At 49.2% G+C, this 15,476-nt stretch overlaps 2 protein-coding genes across 2 annotated transcripts; both read left to right on the plus strand.

Annotated features, from left to right (window-relative positions):
* Positions 1-1,713: 1,713 nt before the first annotated feature.
* Positions 1,714-5,947, plus strand: LOC143834097 (zinc finger protein 620-like). The gene is made up of 4 exons (XM_077330688.1): positions 1,714-1,835; positions 2,684-2,760; positions 3,884-4,010; positions 4,665-5,947. Exons 2-4 carry the CDS (start codon positions 2,692-2,694, stop codon positions 5,438-5,440), a joined length of 972 nt encoding a protein of 323 aa, XP_077186803.1. The 5' UTR covers positions 1,714-1,835; positions 2,684-2,691; the 3' UTR covers positions 5,441-5,947.
* Positions 5,948-8,707: 2,760 nt separating this feature from the next.
* LOC143834081 (uncharacterized) lies at positions 8,708-14,999 on the plus strand. Its single transcript, XM_077330660.1, has 4 exons — positions 8,708-8,825; positions 11,069-11,215; positions 12,307-12,394; positions 13,198-14,999. Exons 1-4 carry the CDS (start codon positions 8,754-8,756, stop codon positions 14,109-14,111), a joined length of 1,221 nt encoding a protein of 406 aa, XP_077186775.1. The 5' UTR covers positions 8,708-8,753; the 3' UTR covers positions 14,112-14,999.
* The last annotated feature ends 477 nt before the right edge of the window (positions 15,000-15,476 follow it).

Genomic DNA, 15,476 nt, shown 5'->3' on the forward strand with positions numbered 1-15,476 from the left:
AAATCCCTCTTTTTCTCCCATGTCCCCACGGCCACTCTCTGGCACAGAATTCTCACTCTGCTTGGGGCTTGGCTTGGCTTGTCTTTTTCTCTTCTCAGGTAACTCTTTGTATGCCTAATGCTCCGTATAAGCTCTTGTGTGCAGGCAGAAGCGTTGAAAGCTTCTGCCCAGAATTATACTTTGCAGGTCAGGGATCCAAACATTCTGCTGCTGCTTCAGACCAACCCCTGAATCTGTCTTCGCAACATGCCTGTCCTCAGGGCAACAGTCTTACTCTTCTTATGCTTGATGACCTGTATTAGAAGCATCTTCAGTTTACAATCCAGGTAAAGATCTCTAAACCACAGGATCCACTCCCCTTAAATGGCAGGCAAGTCCATTTTCTAAACCAGGGGTAGTCAAACTGCGGCCCTCCAGATGTCAATGGACTACAGTTCCCATGAGCCTCTGCCAGCATGTAGGCCATGGACATCTGGAAGGCCGCAGTTTGACTACCCTTGTTCTAAACCAGGGGTAGTCAAACTGTGGCCCTCCAGATGTCCATGGACTACAATTCCCATGAGCCCCTGCCAGCATTTGCTGGCAGGGGCTCATGGGAATTATAGTCCATGGACATCTGGAGGCCCGCAGTTTGACTACCCTTGTTCTAAACTAATCAAGCTGTGGAAGTGGGAGGAGATTTCCCCTGAAACTGAGCTGAACTCTCCTAAATTGTTTACAGTTCTGGGTAAGAATGACTTAGGACGTTTTTTTTTTTTTTCTGTGCGGTGAAAAGAGTTGTGCTGTACTGATTTACAAAGTCATGTAGAACAACAACAAAAAAAGTAGGGAACGGGGGTTTAAATTACAGGAGTGGCCAAACTGTGGCTCTCCAGGTGTCCGTGGACTACGATTCCCATGAGTCCCTGCTCACGGACATCTGCAAAGCCAGATTTTGGCCACACCTGGTTGGTGTATTGCTTGATGAAAGGAGTTTTGCCTCCTTTTATGTGCCACCTTAACACTTACCTTTTGCCTCAGATTGTTTTAGACTCCTGGTTTGTCCTACAGCTGTAATACCATCGTTTATTGAATGCCTTCCTTGTTTGTTGAACTGATTTGACTCTGTAATCCAGGGGTAGTCAAACTGCGGCCCTCCAGATGTCCATGGACTACAATTCCCAGAAGCCCCTGCCAGCATTTGCTGGCAGAGGCTTCTGGGAATTGTAGTCACTGGACATCTGGAGGGCCACAGTTTGACAACCACTGCTGTAATCCATCTTGAGTCCAGGTGAAAAACGGTGGGTGATAAAGTAGAAGAAAAGGAGTTGGTTTTTATACCCCGCTTCTCACTCCCAGAAGGAGTGACAAAGTGGTTTACAATCACCTTCCCTCCCTCTCCCCCCCCTTCCCCCCCCAACAGACAACCCGGGCAATCCAAATTTAATGCCTGATGCGAGAGTGGAAGCTTTGAAATTACAACACCCACAACAGCGCATTACGCTTCTATTAAAGGTACGGTTGCCAGCCTCCCGGTGGGACCTGGGGATCCCCGGGAGTTTCAGCTCCTCCAGGAAACAGCGCTCAGTTCCCCGGGAGAAAAGGGCTGCTTGGGAGGAGGAGGAGGAGGTCCCCCTCCCACCTTGTCCCAAATCCCAACCCCCGAAGCTTCCAGGTATTTCCTGCCCCTTAAATTGTCTTATGGGCACCTCTATTGGCCGGCGGTTCTTAAAGTGGGAGGGGACTCCTTCCAATAGGAAATGCACCTTTTTTGGCCCCGCACAGTTGGGAAACGAAAGTGAGACGCGTGCGGATCTGGGCTTGGAGAAGAGCCGAGGAGCGGGATCAACTGCAAGGTAAAGGGACCCTTTAGGGGCGGGGATCTCCCCTATACGGGGCTGGAGAGATGTCCTCCTTCGCAGGGACCCCCGGGGACCTCCCCAGGGCAAGCAAGGGGAGGGGGCTTGTGGACAAGACCCCTCTCTGCCCCCCAACCCCACTGAAAGTTATTATAGGCATTTATGGGTGGCTCTGTTTTTATTGATGTTTTAGACCAGGGGTAGTCAAACTGCGGCCCTCCAGATGTCCATGGACTACAATTCCCATGAGCCCCTGCCAGCGAATTCGCTGGCAGGGGCTCATGGGAATTGTAGTCCATGGACATCTGGAGGGCCGCAGTTTGACTACCCCTGATGTAGAGTTTCCAGTCTGAGAAATTCCTGCAGGTTTTGGAATGAAGTCCAGGGAGGAAAGAGACCTGGGGGGGGGGATTTCCAATGCTACAGAGTCCACCCTCCAGAAACTCTCTTAACCTGGAGTTGAGCTGCAGTCCCAGGGAATCCCCAGGTCCCACCTGGAGGCTGGCATCCCTATGCCTGGACATGTCTTCCCTCCCACTCTTTGATTTCCCTGCGAATTTTTGCTCACGCAGATCTTGACATCTTCCGGGGATTAGCCGCTGCAGGATTAAGCAAATTATTTTGTTGAGAAGAAACGTGCTATTTATTTTATTATTTTTTTTTATTTATTTAGATTTATATACCGCCCTCCCCGAAGGCTCAGGCACATTTAAAAATGTTTTTATTTTCCTTTTAATTTTTCAGGTATAATAGTTCAGTTCCTTTTTTTTTTGGGGGGGGGTTCTTGTCTAAAAGACAATATGGAATAAATGTAAACCTTTCCGGGTTCTCTTCTTGCTCTGCAGGGGGTGGAATGACCTTAAAGACGGCACCATTTCTTTTCCGGGTGAAAGAGGGGACAACCACAATGCAGCAAGTTCAGGTAGGAGAGAGATCATGAGAGTGTCTGACCAGAATCTGGCTGACCCAGGGCCAAATATATACCTGTTGTGCTTGTCAGGTGACTTTGGGTCACCCCAGTCTCTGCCTAATCCTACCTCACAGGGTTGTTGTGAGAATAAAATGGAAGATGGGGGGATGGCAAGAAAGGCAGGGTATAAACAAGAAGAACAGTTGGTTTTTATATCCCGCGTTTCTCTACTCAAAGAAGTCTCAAGGCGGCTTACAGTCACCTTCCCTTCCTTTCCCCCCAACAGGCCTCCCTTTGAGGCCAGTGGGGCTGAGAGAGCTCTGACAAAACTCTTCTGTGAGAACAGTTCTAACAGGACTGTGAGTGGCCCAGGGTCACCCAGCTGGCTGCGTGTGGAAGAGCGGGGAATCAAACCTGCTGCATTTAACCGCTTCACAAAGCAAATAAATAATAATAATAAATAAAGATCATGGTAGATGCATGTTAAGGACTGCTGTGTGATTGCGTTGGGGAACCTTTTTCTTGGTTGCAGAGCCAGGAGGAGCTGTTTGACTTCTGGGTCCTTTGACTTGTGGGTCTGCAATAAGTCCACGCCTCATCTTTGGGAAGGCTCCCCCCCCAAAGCTTTGAAATCTCTAAACCAGCCTTCCTAATGCCACGACCTTTTAATACAGTTCCTCATGTTGTGTTGACCCCAAACCATAAAATTAGGCAAGGGTTCTTTCACGGAAATTAAACCGAAACTGACCAATGGCGTGAAGATCCATTGTTCATGACTGTACATAAATCGGATTTTTTCTGGGGTTTCTCAGTTCAGTTCTGCCTCCTGTCCCATCATGCCGATCTCGCTCTTTTCCGCTGCACCAGACAGACGAATGCTCTCTCTCGATCTACCCCGCAAGGCTGTTGTGTAGATGGCGCCCCCCCCCCCCCCGGCCAAGCTGCTGGCCCTGCCGCGACCCCTGTGAAAGGCTCGTTCGACCCCCAAAGGGATCCCAACTCCCTGGTTGAGAACCATTGTTCTAAATGCACAGAGATATCTGCTCCTTTCACCTTGGGAGAGGTGAGCACAGATTGGTCAATGTCACTGCCTGTGTTATGTTTACTGAGGAAGGAAATTGTCTTATCATTCCAGGGCCCTGTGACTTTCGAGGAGGTGGCCATTTATTTCACCAAGGACGAAATGGCTCTGCTGGATCTGGCCCAGAAAGCTCTTTACGCAGAGGTCATGCTGGAGAATTACATAGCCGTGGTCTCCCTGGGTAAGGCTATTGTAACAGGCTTCTTTGGGGAATTGCATGGAACTCTTTACCTACAACATTTCACCTGTCCTTGAGTGGTGCTCAGGTGTGAATTGGCATTGCTTCGTACTGACTTAGACCCGTGGTGTAAAGGTAAAGGCAAAGGTATCCCCTGTGCAAGCATCAGGTCGTGTCTGACCCTTTGGGTGACGCCCTCTAGCGTTTTCATGGTAGACTCAATACAGGGTGGTTTGCCAGTGCCCTCCCCAGTCATTACCGCTTACCCCCCAGCAAGCTGGGTGTTCATTTTACCGACCTCGGAAGGAGGGAAGGCTGAGTCAACCTTGAGCCGGCTGCCGGAATTGAACTCTCAGCCTCATGGGCAGAGCTTCAGACAGCATGTTGGCTGCCTTACCACTCTGCGCCATGGTGTATCGAGGAAAGGGAAGGTGAATGTAAGCCGCTTTGAGTTGAGAAAAGCAGCATATAAGAACCAACTCTTTGTCTTCTTCTTCTAATGGCCCTAAAAGCCCTTCTCGGGATTTTTCTCCTCTTTTGCTTTTTGGAAGCGTTTTCAAACTTTTTGAAAAGCACTGGTGTTCTCTACAAGACCCTTTTTGACCTTGACATGGAGTGTCTTCCTGTCGTATCACGGTTCTCCTTTCATCTCTCCAGGTGACGTGTTGGGGAGCAAGACTGAGGGAGAACTTCCGCAGCTGTTATTGGGAGGAGCCAAAGATGCAGAAAAGATGGGCAGTCAACACAGAGCGAAGTTATTGGGCAAGAAGCAGACACAGAAGGAAGATCCAGCCGGAGCTTGCCAAGATGATAAAACCCTGTTTCAAACCCAAACTTACGAAGCAAAAAGGAAGCAAAGCACATGGGCTGGGAAATCTTCGATCCCCTACGGAAATCGGGGAACCCACAGAGGAGTTAAATGTTTTAAGGGTCCAGGATGTGGGAAAGGTGTCAATAAAAGTTACCTCCTTGCTCCCCGTCAAAGAAGCCACACAGGAGAAACGCTCTATCCGTGCTCAGACTGTGAGAAGAGCTTCTCTTGTAAAGCCAGCTATAATCGCCATTTAAGAGTCCACACAGGAGAGAAGCCGTATGATTGCTTGGAATGCGGAAAGAGTTTTGGTCAGCGTGTGAGCCTCATTAGGCACAGGAGGATCCACACAGGGGAGAAGCCCCACGGCTGCCCGGACTGCGGGAGGGGCTTCGCTCGGAAATCAAGCTTTATTCGACACTGCAGAATCCACTCGGGACTGAAACCGTATCTTTGCTCAGCCTGTGAGAAGACCTTCACGCAAAGCACGAACCTGAAGCGGCATCAGGAAACCCACAGGGGAGAAGAGGGGCTGTACGATCCTTTGCCGTGCGGAAAGAACTTCCGTGAAAAGAAATACCTTATTAAGCATCCGGGAATCCACTTTGGGGAGAAACTGTAAGAATGCTCAGGACGCAAGGAGTGGTTTGACCAAAGCGAGAGCCTTATTACTGATTATAAAAGAAGAATCCACAAATTGTAGTGTACTATTATTATTATTATTATTATTATTATTATTATTATTAGATTTATTTCCCGCCTCTCCCGACAGGCTCGAGGCGGGTCACAACAACTAACCCCATTAAAATTCCCATTAAAACATCAATCTACTAACATGATGGCTAAAAATCCCATCCCTCCCCCAATTATTAAAGAGGTGAAGAGGAAAGGATAGGGGAGTAGCGTACACTCCAACTCCTATGCTGGATTATATTGTCTTGGGGGCAGAGATATGCGTGTGTGTATATTTCTCTGTGTGTATACGTACACATTAAATTTTGTAAATTGCTTTGGATTCCGCGTCGTGGGAGAAGGGGTGTGTGTTAAATATCCTTAATGTCAGATAAAAAAGAAAATGGAAACACAATATTGCTCGCAGGGCTCCGTCTGTAGCACAAACCTTAAGTTGGCAAGAAAACCAAAACTGGTATCAGTACTTGAAATGGGTAAGGTTTTTGGTTGAGGCAGGGTTCTTAAGCTGATAGGGGGCCCCCTCGGGCTCCGCTTAGACCCCCTGGTGGTTGTTTGTAGAGGGGAGAAGGGAATTTTTGCTATCTTGGTGTATTCTAGGGGTGTTGGTTTTAGGGGAGAAGTTTTTTATTGGGGGTATGACTGTAACCTGCCTTGAGCTTTGAAGTAAGGTGGGCTATAAATTCAATAAATAAATAAGGCGCTTTTGCAGAAGGGGATTAGAGCATATACGTTTGGGGGAGGGGGAAGCCTAATAGCTATTCTGACTGATGTTGACCTCTGTCAGAAATGAAGTCTTGCCAGAGAACTAAAATGGTCAGAGCGGAAATACTGGATGAATACCTGGGTGGTGGCAAGAGCTTTTTCCATTTGGTTATGCCTGCAGGCTTGGGGCAGTACATATGCTCATCGTGGCCAGAATGCTTTTTATTTATTTACTAGCTTCAAAGCCCATTTAAAGTTGATTGGGCCCGGCTGCTGTCAGTCCGGGGCCAAGGGGCCAATCTGCTGATTTCGATCCCAGACTCGGCCCACCCCCACCTCCCTTGGCCTTTTATTTATACCGCAGAGCGCGGTATACAGATGTTTCAATTTTTCTTTGCTATTGACGCCTACTTCTGCATATCCTAGTGAAGGGGGGGTCTTAAATGTTTTCAACTAATGGGAGAGCTGCATTAGTAATTACTCATGAAAGAAGTTTTTTGAGGGGTCACAACCATGTTATTACTGCAAAAGGAACTTGCAGGTTAAACTGTCATTTTGGATAGTCAATCCCTGTTCCTGACAAAATCATCATCATCAGCGTATAATATTTGGCTTCAGGATTTGGCTAGGCCTTTTATACTGTCCTTTCTAAGCTCTGGAATCCCAGCTGAGAAATCATTACAGCTTCAGAATGAAGATAAAAAAGGGTGTTTCATCTGCCAGCTTTTTATAGCTCTGGCTCATTGGCACTTTTGTTGTCTTAATATATATGTTGCAGTGATCTTGTGATGTTTTCATTTGTAACAAATGTTCATGGTTGAAGAAGACTTTTGGGTCTTTTAAAATTCTCTTAAAGATCTACAATACATCCAAGAGGAGTGAGGCAGAGGTAAATACCTGTAACATTCCGGTTAGACTAGAGATGTGGCTTCCTAGGTCTCTTCCAACCTACTGCACAGAGTAGTCCTGTTGCCTTGTATTGTGCTCTAGTACAGGGGTAGTCAACCTGTGGTCCTTCAGATGTTCATGGAATACAACCCCCATCAGCCCCTGCCAGCAAACGCTGGCAGGGGCTCATGGGAATTGTAGCCCATGAACATCTGGAGGACCACAGGTTGACTACCCCTGCTCTAGTATGTTAAACTGTAGTAAATAAACTCCTGCTTAAGAAAGCAGGCTGTGTTTAAATACCTTCCAGGAACTCAAAAGCTGAGCTATAAAACAATATAGAATTTTAACATTTATTAAACTGCACCAATATTTCATTAAAAACAAAGTAAAAACGGTATATAAAAATATACAGATCTAATTGCACCTGGTTTTGTTAAGCTTGGGTTTTTGTTCCCTTTTTGGTTTTGCATTTAAATACCTTTCCACGTGCAAAGAGGCTCACCTTGGCTTAAAGACTGCCAGCAATCACCACCTGTTTAGTCAGTCGATTCCACTGATAAACTAGGTTTATTTCACAGGTAAAATTGTTAATATATCAATGGCATGAAAGTTAACACTTGCCTGAATTCTCTTTTTGCCTAGATAGGGATCTGTACTGAACACATTGTCAGTCATTGTTCAATCTCAAGACCATTTGTGGTGCTATTGGACTTGAATATAGCTCTTCGACTGTAGTAGAGCTGCTACCTTCCTAAAATTATTCATCATAAATCCCCCAAAGTGCAGTAAGTCACAAATATAAAAGCCTCTTACAGCACTATGGCAGTAATGTCAAAGTATCCGGAGCCATCGTTAAAAGCTGCCAAAATTTAAACAAAAATAAGGTTAAGGGCAGCCGTGCTTGAACAGACCGTCTAATTCAGGGGTAGTCAAACTGCGGCCCTCCAGATGTCCATGGACTACAATTCCCATGAGCCCCTGCCAACTTACCATCCATGATTCTATCTAATCACCTTGCAAGGCTCTATTTTCCTATAGCCAGCAAATTCCAAATTTTAACCCTGCTTACAATAATAGAATTCATAACCTAGAGCAGGGGTAGTCAAACTGCGGCCCTCCAGATGTCCATGCTGGCAGGGGCTCATGGGAATTGTAGTCCATAGACATTTGGAGGGCCGCAGTTTGACTACCCCTGCTATAGGGCAAGGGTAGTCAAACTGTGGCCCTCCAGATGTCCATGGACTACAATTCCCATGAGCCCCTGCCAACATTTGCATTCGCTGGCAGGGGCTTCTGGGAATTGTAGTCCATGGACATCTGGAGGGCCGCAGTTTGACTACCCCTGATCTAATTGAACCTCCTGTTTAAATGTGCAAGATGCCACAGAGACGCCCATAATAATTAGAACTTCCCCTGCCCTAAGGCACTGATGGCCAATGCACGCGCTCTCCGACGGAACTTCCGGGCGTGGAGGGAGGCTTGGGAAGAGCCGTTAGCGCTCCCCGTAGTTCGCGAAGGGTTAAATCCAGCGACGGCGGCCGGATTCCTAGAGAGGCAGGAACGGCGCGCGGATGAGGCCCGCACCTTTTCCTGCCCCGCCCACCGGGGAATGAGCCATTGGCCTTCGCGGGGGGGGGGGCGGCGAAGAGATGCTTCTGCAAGCGGAGCTGAAGTTTGGCGGGCCAGAGGAGCACCGACTGCCGGGGGATAAAGTCTGGGAGGTGGGTGCAAAAAATGGTGGTCTTGATGGAGGGGATTGGGGAAAGAGGGGGGATTGGGGAAAGAGTGGCGTCCTCCCCCCCTTCTGAAATGGTCCAGACACACCCCATAGGCATCCTTTTAAGGTCCAAGCTTGCAGCTGTGCTGCTAGTCCTCATGAATCAGCAGAGGGGGTGGAAAGGCTTTGCAATTTTGCTGGCTGCTTATTGGGGTTTTTTGGGGGTGGGTTAATGCTACCAGCCGGCCTGGAGAACATGCCCTGTCTCTTGGACAGATGTTATTTCTCAGGTTGGAAGGACAGCCTTTGACTCTGCCATGAAAAGTAACTCTTACATAGAAGCATGGAGCTGGAAGGGATCTCCGGGGTCATCTAGTCCAGCCCCCCGCACAGTGCGGGAAACTCACAACTAGCTGCCCACCCACAGTGGCTCCAGTTCCATGCCCAGATGATGCGTGGCCAGACTGACTCTCCAGATGTCCCTGGACTAGAATTACCATGAGCCCCTGCTCATGGTCCTTCGTTTGCCAGGCGGCAGGGGCTGATGGTAACTGTAGTCCATGGACATCTGGAGAGGCCCAGTTTGGCCACCCTGATCTAGATTTTGGCGATCAGCATGGGAGGGTGCTGTGAGAGAGGTCCGTAAGTGCAGGACATGGACGTTGGTTTAGAATTTAATAGCTTTTAATCACATTGTTTTAAGGTGATGTGCACTGCTCCAAGGTAGCTGGGCTGAGAAGGGAGGGCTTATAAATAAATAAATAAACCGTGTCTGTAAAAGAAAGAAAAATAAATTGTTAGTCTGTTGCAACGAAAATAAACAGGCGTCGTGTCCACTGAAAGACTAACAAGGTTTTATTTGCAACCTTGGAGTGTCCTCCCCCCACCCTCGCTTCAGTGGTGGAAAGTACTGTCCAGTCACGATGACTTACGGCCACCCCCAGGGCAGGGGTAGTCAACCTGTGGTCCTCCGGATGTCCATGGACTATAATTCCATGAGCCCCTGCCAGCATTTGCTGGCAGGGGCTTCTGGGAATTGTAGTCCATGGACATCCGGAGGACCACAGGTTGACTAACCCCTGCCCTAGGGCACTGATGGACAAATTGTGGCTCTTCAGTGTGCCACATCAAGCTGCTTTGTACTGTCAGACCTCTGCTTGGCCAGGCCTCTCCAGGGTCTCAGGACAAGGTCTGAGCTCATTCTTGAAGCTGGAGTGGCCGGGGATTGAACCTGGGACCTTCTACAGGCCGGGCGGATGGTTAACCACCAAGCCGTGGCCGCTTCCCTTATGCAGAGTTAGACTCTTGGCCTACCTCGCCCTTTCAGCTGAAAATGCTGGGGATTGAACCTGGGACCTTTTGCGTGGCAGGCAGGTGCTCTGCCCCTGAGCCCTATACTGAATAATTTTCCTCCTCCTCCACGAACAGGCTGAGAAAGCAAGCTTGCCACTAACTTCTGAGCAGCGAGAATTCTGTTCATTTATTTCATTTATCCTCCCCACCTTTCTCCCCAATTGGGGGGGAGGGGGAACTCAAGGATTACAACCTGCTTCCCTCCTTCTTCCATTTTATCCTCACAACAATCTTGTGAAGTAGGTTAGGCTGAGAGTCTGTGCCTTCCCTGTGGCTGGCAAGCTTCCATGGCAGTGTGGATTCGAACTTGAGCCTCCTAAGCCCTTGTCCAGCACTCTCTAACCACTAGGCCACACAGAAGAAGAAACAGAACTTTTTTTGTATCCAGCTTTTCACTACCCGAAGGGGCTCCAGAGCGGCTTAAAAATACCTTTGCATTGCTCTCCCTACAGTAGACACCCTGTGAAGTTGGGGAGGGCTGAGAGAGCTCTGAGAGAACAGCTCTGGAAGAACAACTCTTAAGAGAATTGTTGACTAGCCCAAGATCACCCAGCTGGCTGCATGGGGAGGCGTGGGGAATCTAACATGCCTCTCCAGATTAGAAGCTGCTGCTCTTTAGCCACTACACCAGACTGGCTCTTGTGTCACTGCAGCAGTATTCCTGTTTCCACTGGCCTCCTCATCTGCTCTCATGAAGAGTTCTGTGTTGTTCAGAATTTAAGACCACACTGTATCTTTGTTTGGGAAATCTGTACACCGCCTTCCAGTAACAGCCATCCTCGCAGGTATCTCCGAGGCAGATCTCAAATCAGACTCCCCGTATATGTGTTTGCGGTTGGTCTCTTCGAATCACCCCACGCTAGTCGGAACTGACTTTCCTTTTCTGGTCCACAGAGAGAGACGCAAAGGAGCAGATCTCGACCGTCCTGGAAAATGCAGAGCTGGGGGAAAGAGTGCGGGCCGGATATCTGTGCCCAGGTGGTAGCCCTGGCTGAGGATTTCCTCCTGAGGCAGCAAGAGCCGGGGAGTGAGGAGGAAAAGGTGAGAGAGTTTGGGTCATGCTGAGAAACTCAGATTAGAGAGAGAGATGGCTGCTCCCACTCTCCCTCAGAACAGAAGAAGGGTCCTCTTCAGAGTGCAGCTAGATGTATTGGTTTGTTTAGACCAGGCCAAACTGTGGCACTCCAGGTGTCCATGGACTACAATTCCCATGAGCCCCTGCCAATACATGCTGGCAGGGGCTCATGGGAGTTGCATTCTATGGACCTCTGGAGCTGGCAGGGGTTCATGGGAGTTGTAGTTCATAGACATCTGGAGAGCCACAGTTTGGCTACCCCTCATTTAGACAATTCGTATTCCCCCTCTCCTGGAACCTTCTATTCACCTGGAGGGTAAATAAAGACCTTCCTTGATAGGCCAACACTTGACTAAACTTATACCTTGAATAAAACTTTGGTTGGTCTTGAAGGTGCCACTGGACACAAACTGGGTTCCACTTAGTTTTCTCTCAATGAACCAGGATTTTTATCACAGGTCACGGGAAAACTATATCTTGTTAACACATGTGCCTGCCTTACATATAGGATTCACCAGGTTGGAGGCTACCACTCCTACTGTCTCTACACCACGCTGGTTCTAGTAATGTGAATGATTTCTGGCCTAGAGAGCCAGTTTGGTGTAGTGGCTAGGAGTGTGGACTTCTAATCTGGCATGCCAGGTTCGATTCTCCGCTCCCCCACATGCAACCGGCTGGGTGACCTTGGGCTCACCACGGCACTGCTAAAACTGTTCTGATATCAGCGCTCTCTCAGCCTCACCTACCCCACAGGGTGTCTGTTGCGGGGAGACGAAAGGGAAGGCGACTGTAAGCCGCTTTGAGCCTCCTTCGGGGTAGGGAAAAGCGGCATATAAGAACCAACTCTCTTCTTCTTCCTCTTCTTCCTCTTCCTCTTCCTCTTCTTCCTCTTCCTCTTCTTCTTCTTCCTCTTCTTCTTCTTCCTCTTCTTCCTCTTCTTCCTCTTCTTCTTCTTCTTCCATCCGGAATAGAACCTGGTTACCTGGGTGTAGTTTTCAACTCGCCCTAGACAACCAAGCACATGGCTTCTGTCATCTTGCGTCTTCTTCTCTTCCAGGAGCCTCGCGTCTCTGCCCGGGACCTGCCGAATGCCATGAGGTTTCCGGAAGCCAAGCGAGAGGAAGACGGGGAGGCTGTCGGGCTTGGTAAAGATTCCTACACCTGGATTATTGTATATTTGGACATTCTTTTGGCCATAGCGGCTCCTTTCCACTATGCTGGGTGTCACGTGGTTTCTTACACTTCGATATTTTGATGGATCTGTGTAGCGGGGCTGGGAACGGCAGCCAAGCTGCCTCTGAACAGAAACTCATTCGGTGAATCGGGGTCATGGTTAAGAGCAGTGGCTTCTAATCTGGGGAGCCAGGGCTGATTCCCAGCTCCTCCGTAGGCAGCCCGCTGGGTGACCTTGGGCTTGTCACAGTCCTGATAGTGCTGTTCTCACAGAGCAGTCCTGTCAAGAGCTCTCTCGGCCTCACCTTCCTGCCTGTTGTGGGGAGAGGAAGGGAAGATGATGGGGAGCCGCTTTGAGACGCCTTCTGGCAGTGAAAAGCGGGGTATAAAAACCAACTATTCTTCTGTAGATTCATCTCCAAACTAATGAAAAAAGTTTGTTTTGATTCAGTCTGAGTGAAGTTACTAGAAGGGGTAGGCAAGCCGAAAAGTACCCAAATCAGTACTGATTCGGGTGCATTTCAGATCTGTCTGAGCCGAACTAGGGGGAGCATGTGCATCGTGCACAGAAAAAGACCCTCAAACCCTTTTGGATTCGCCTGAATCTGATAATTGCATTTGGGCAATTTTGATTCGGCCTGAATTGCTTCTGGCGGAATGTGAAATGGTATGTTTTTTTTTCTGTGTACCTGTCTAGTAACTGGTTCGGACACTTAATTTGTCTCTCTCTCTCTCTGTGCACTGGGGTTTGACTCGTGGTGGTTGTCTTTTGCAGAAGTGGACGAGCTAGGAGAGGAGAACATGGAGAGACCTGACCCCATAGACCCCAGCAAAATATCCTTGGAAGAGGTCGTCGGGAAATGTTTCCACGTCCCCGAAGAAGCAGCCCGCGAAAACACCTATCAAGCTACCTTGGTGGCAGAGAAGCCCTTTGAATGCTTGGAGTGCGGGAAGCACTTTGCCACCAGCTCCCACCTGATCAACCACAAAAGGGTCCATACGGGGGAGAAACCTTACAAATGCTTGAGCTGCGGGAAGAGCTTCACCGAGAAAGGAAACCTCCTGAAACACCAGCGGACGCACACGGGAGAGAAGCCCTACGAGTGCTCCGACTGCGGCAAAGCCTTCGGCATCAGCTCCCAGCTGATCAGCCACAAAAGGGTCCACACGGGGGAGAAACCCTACGAGTGCCTGGGCTGCGGGAAAAGCTTCTGCACCAGCTCGCAGCTCGTCCGCCACAGCCGCGTGCACACGGGGGAGAAACCCTACGAGTGCTCCGAGTGCGGGAAAACCTTCAGCCAGAGGTCGTACCTCGTCGGGCACGAGAGGACCCACACCGGAGAGAAGCCATTCGAATGCTCGCAGTGCGGGAAATGGTTCTCTCACCGCTCCGACCGCCTGCGGCACGAGAAGATCCACACGGGCGAGAAGCCGCACAAGTGTTCCGACTGCGGGAAAGGCTTCAACCAGAAGGGCTCCCTCGTCACGCACCAGAGGACCCACACGGGAGAGAAGCCCTACGAATGCTCCGAGTGTGGGAAAAGCTTCAACGACAGGGGCTACCTCGTCACGCACCGGAGGACCCACACCGGCGAGAAGCCCTACGAATGCACAGACTGCGGGAAAAGCTTCAGTCGGACTTCCCATCTTACGGCGCATAAAAAAACCCACGTAGGGGAAAGGGTGTAGAGTTTTCCGGAACGTGGGATTTCTCCAGGGTTCATGAATTCCTAGGACAGTTTCTGCAGGAAGGTGAGAATGCAGGAGATGCTCAGAAGAAAGGGAAGACTGGACTTCAGTCATGGACGCGAGGTGGAGGGGGGTGTTGTTTCTCCTGGAGCTGAAAATAAATGAGCATCAGACAATCCCGCAGGAGACAAACCTGGGCAATTGTACTCCTGGCTGAACAATCTACCTTGCAGGTTGGATGTTAGAAGATGTGGACAGGGTACGTGGCCATTGGTGGTAGTTTTGGGTACACCTAAGAAAACCCCATTGGGTCAAGCCGAAGGCACGGTTTCTAGTGGAGGATGTGCCCTTGCAACCATGAAGAACACAGCATGAAGCCCAGTTGTTCCCTCCCCAGATGCTGGTATGGAGATACACTGCCTGTGAACATGGAGGTTCTATCTGATCAGATCTCTCTTCTGCGCCTGTTTTTGAAGTCATCTAAGCCCGCATCCACCACTACGCAATGCGTCAGTTAATTCCGTCCACGGATGGTGTTGTGTGAGGAACACGCTTTTGTTTGTCCTGAATTCACTATTAATTTCATTGTGTGACCACTCTTCTTGCCTCATGCAAAGCTTGATGAAGTCATTTGCTGCTTGGGCGGTGGGCAACGGTGAGAGGGCTTCTGGAGTTCTGGTGGATCTCCCGCTGGGTCCTCCGTTTTGGCCACCGTGTGTCACAGACCGCATGGGCCATTGGCTCGATCCAGGATGTTTATGTTTCTGTGTTTGTTCATCTCTTGCTGCCCCGGTCATCTTTATCCTTTGTGTTGTGCACCATCCTGGGATGACACGTGCAGGGTGATATAGAAGCTCCAAAATAAATAAAATAAAGCAACAGCTCCAAGCTCCGTAGCCTTCCCTCCTAAGGAGAGTATTTCATTCTGATTGCACTTTTGCACACTAGTTTGTACACTAGTTTGAGGTTGATACTGTGAAGGCTCAAGGGGGTGGCGGGTGACAGTGGATGAGCAAGAGGGTTGTGAGCGTCCTGCATAGTGCAGGGGGTTGGACTAGATGACCCAGGAGGTCCCTTCCAACTCTAGGATTCCCTGGAAACTTCAGATGCTGTAACCAGAATTGTTCTCAAGGCTTCCAGCTTTTGCTACACCCTCTTGGCCAGGGTGTTCTACTACCTACTTTCACTCCAGTTGCTAGTAGCATTAAGCCTACCATGTTTCCAAGCTCTTTTCTGGGTTTAGATTCAAAGTCCAGTAACATCTTAAGAAACTAATAATATTTAGGGGGGGGGGGAAGTGCTACGGAATCAAAGTTCCCTTCGTCAAATGATTTGTATCTGACAAAGGGAGCTTTGACTCTCAAA

This window comes from Paroedura picta, chromosome 3 (genome assembly GCF_049243985.1).
Source record: "Paroedura picta isolate Pp20150507F chromosome 3, Ppicta_v3.0, whole genome shotgun sequence".
Taxonomy (NCBI): domain Eukaryota; kingdom Metazoa; phylum Chordata; class Lepidosauria; order Squamata; family Gekkonidae; genus Paroedura; species Paroedura picta.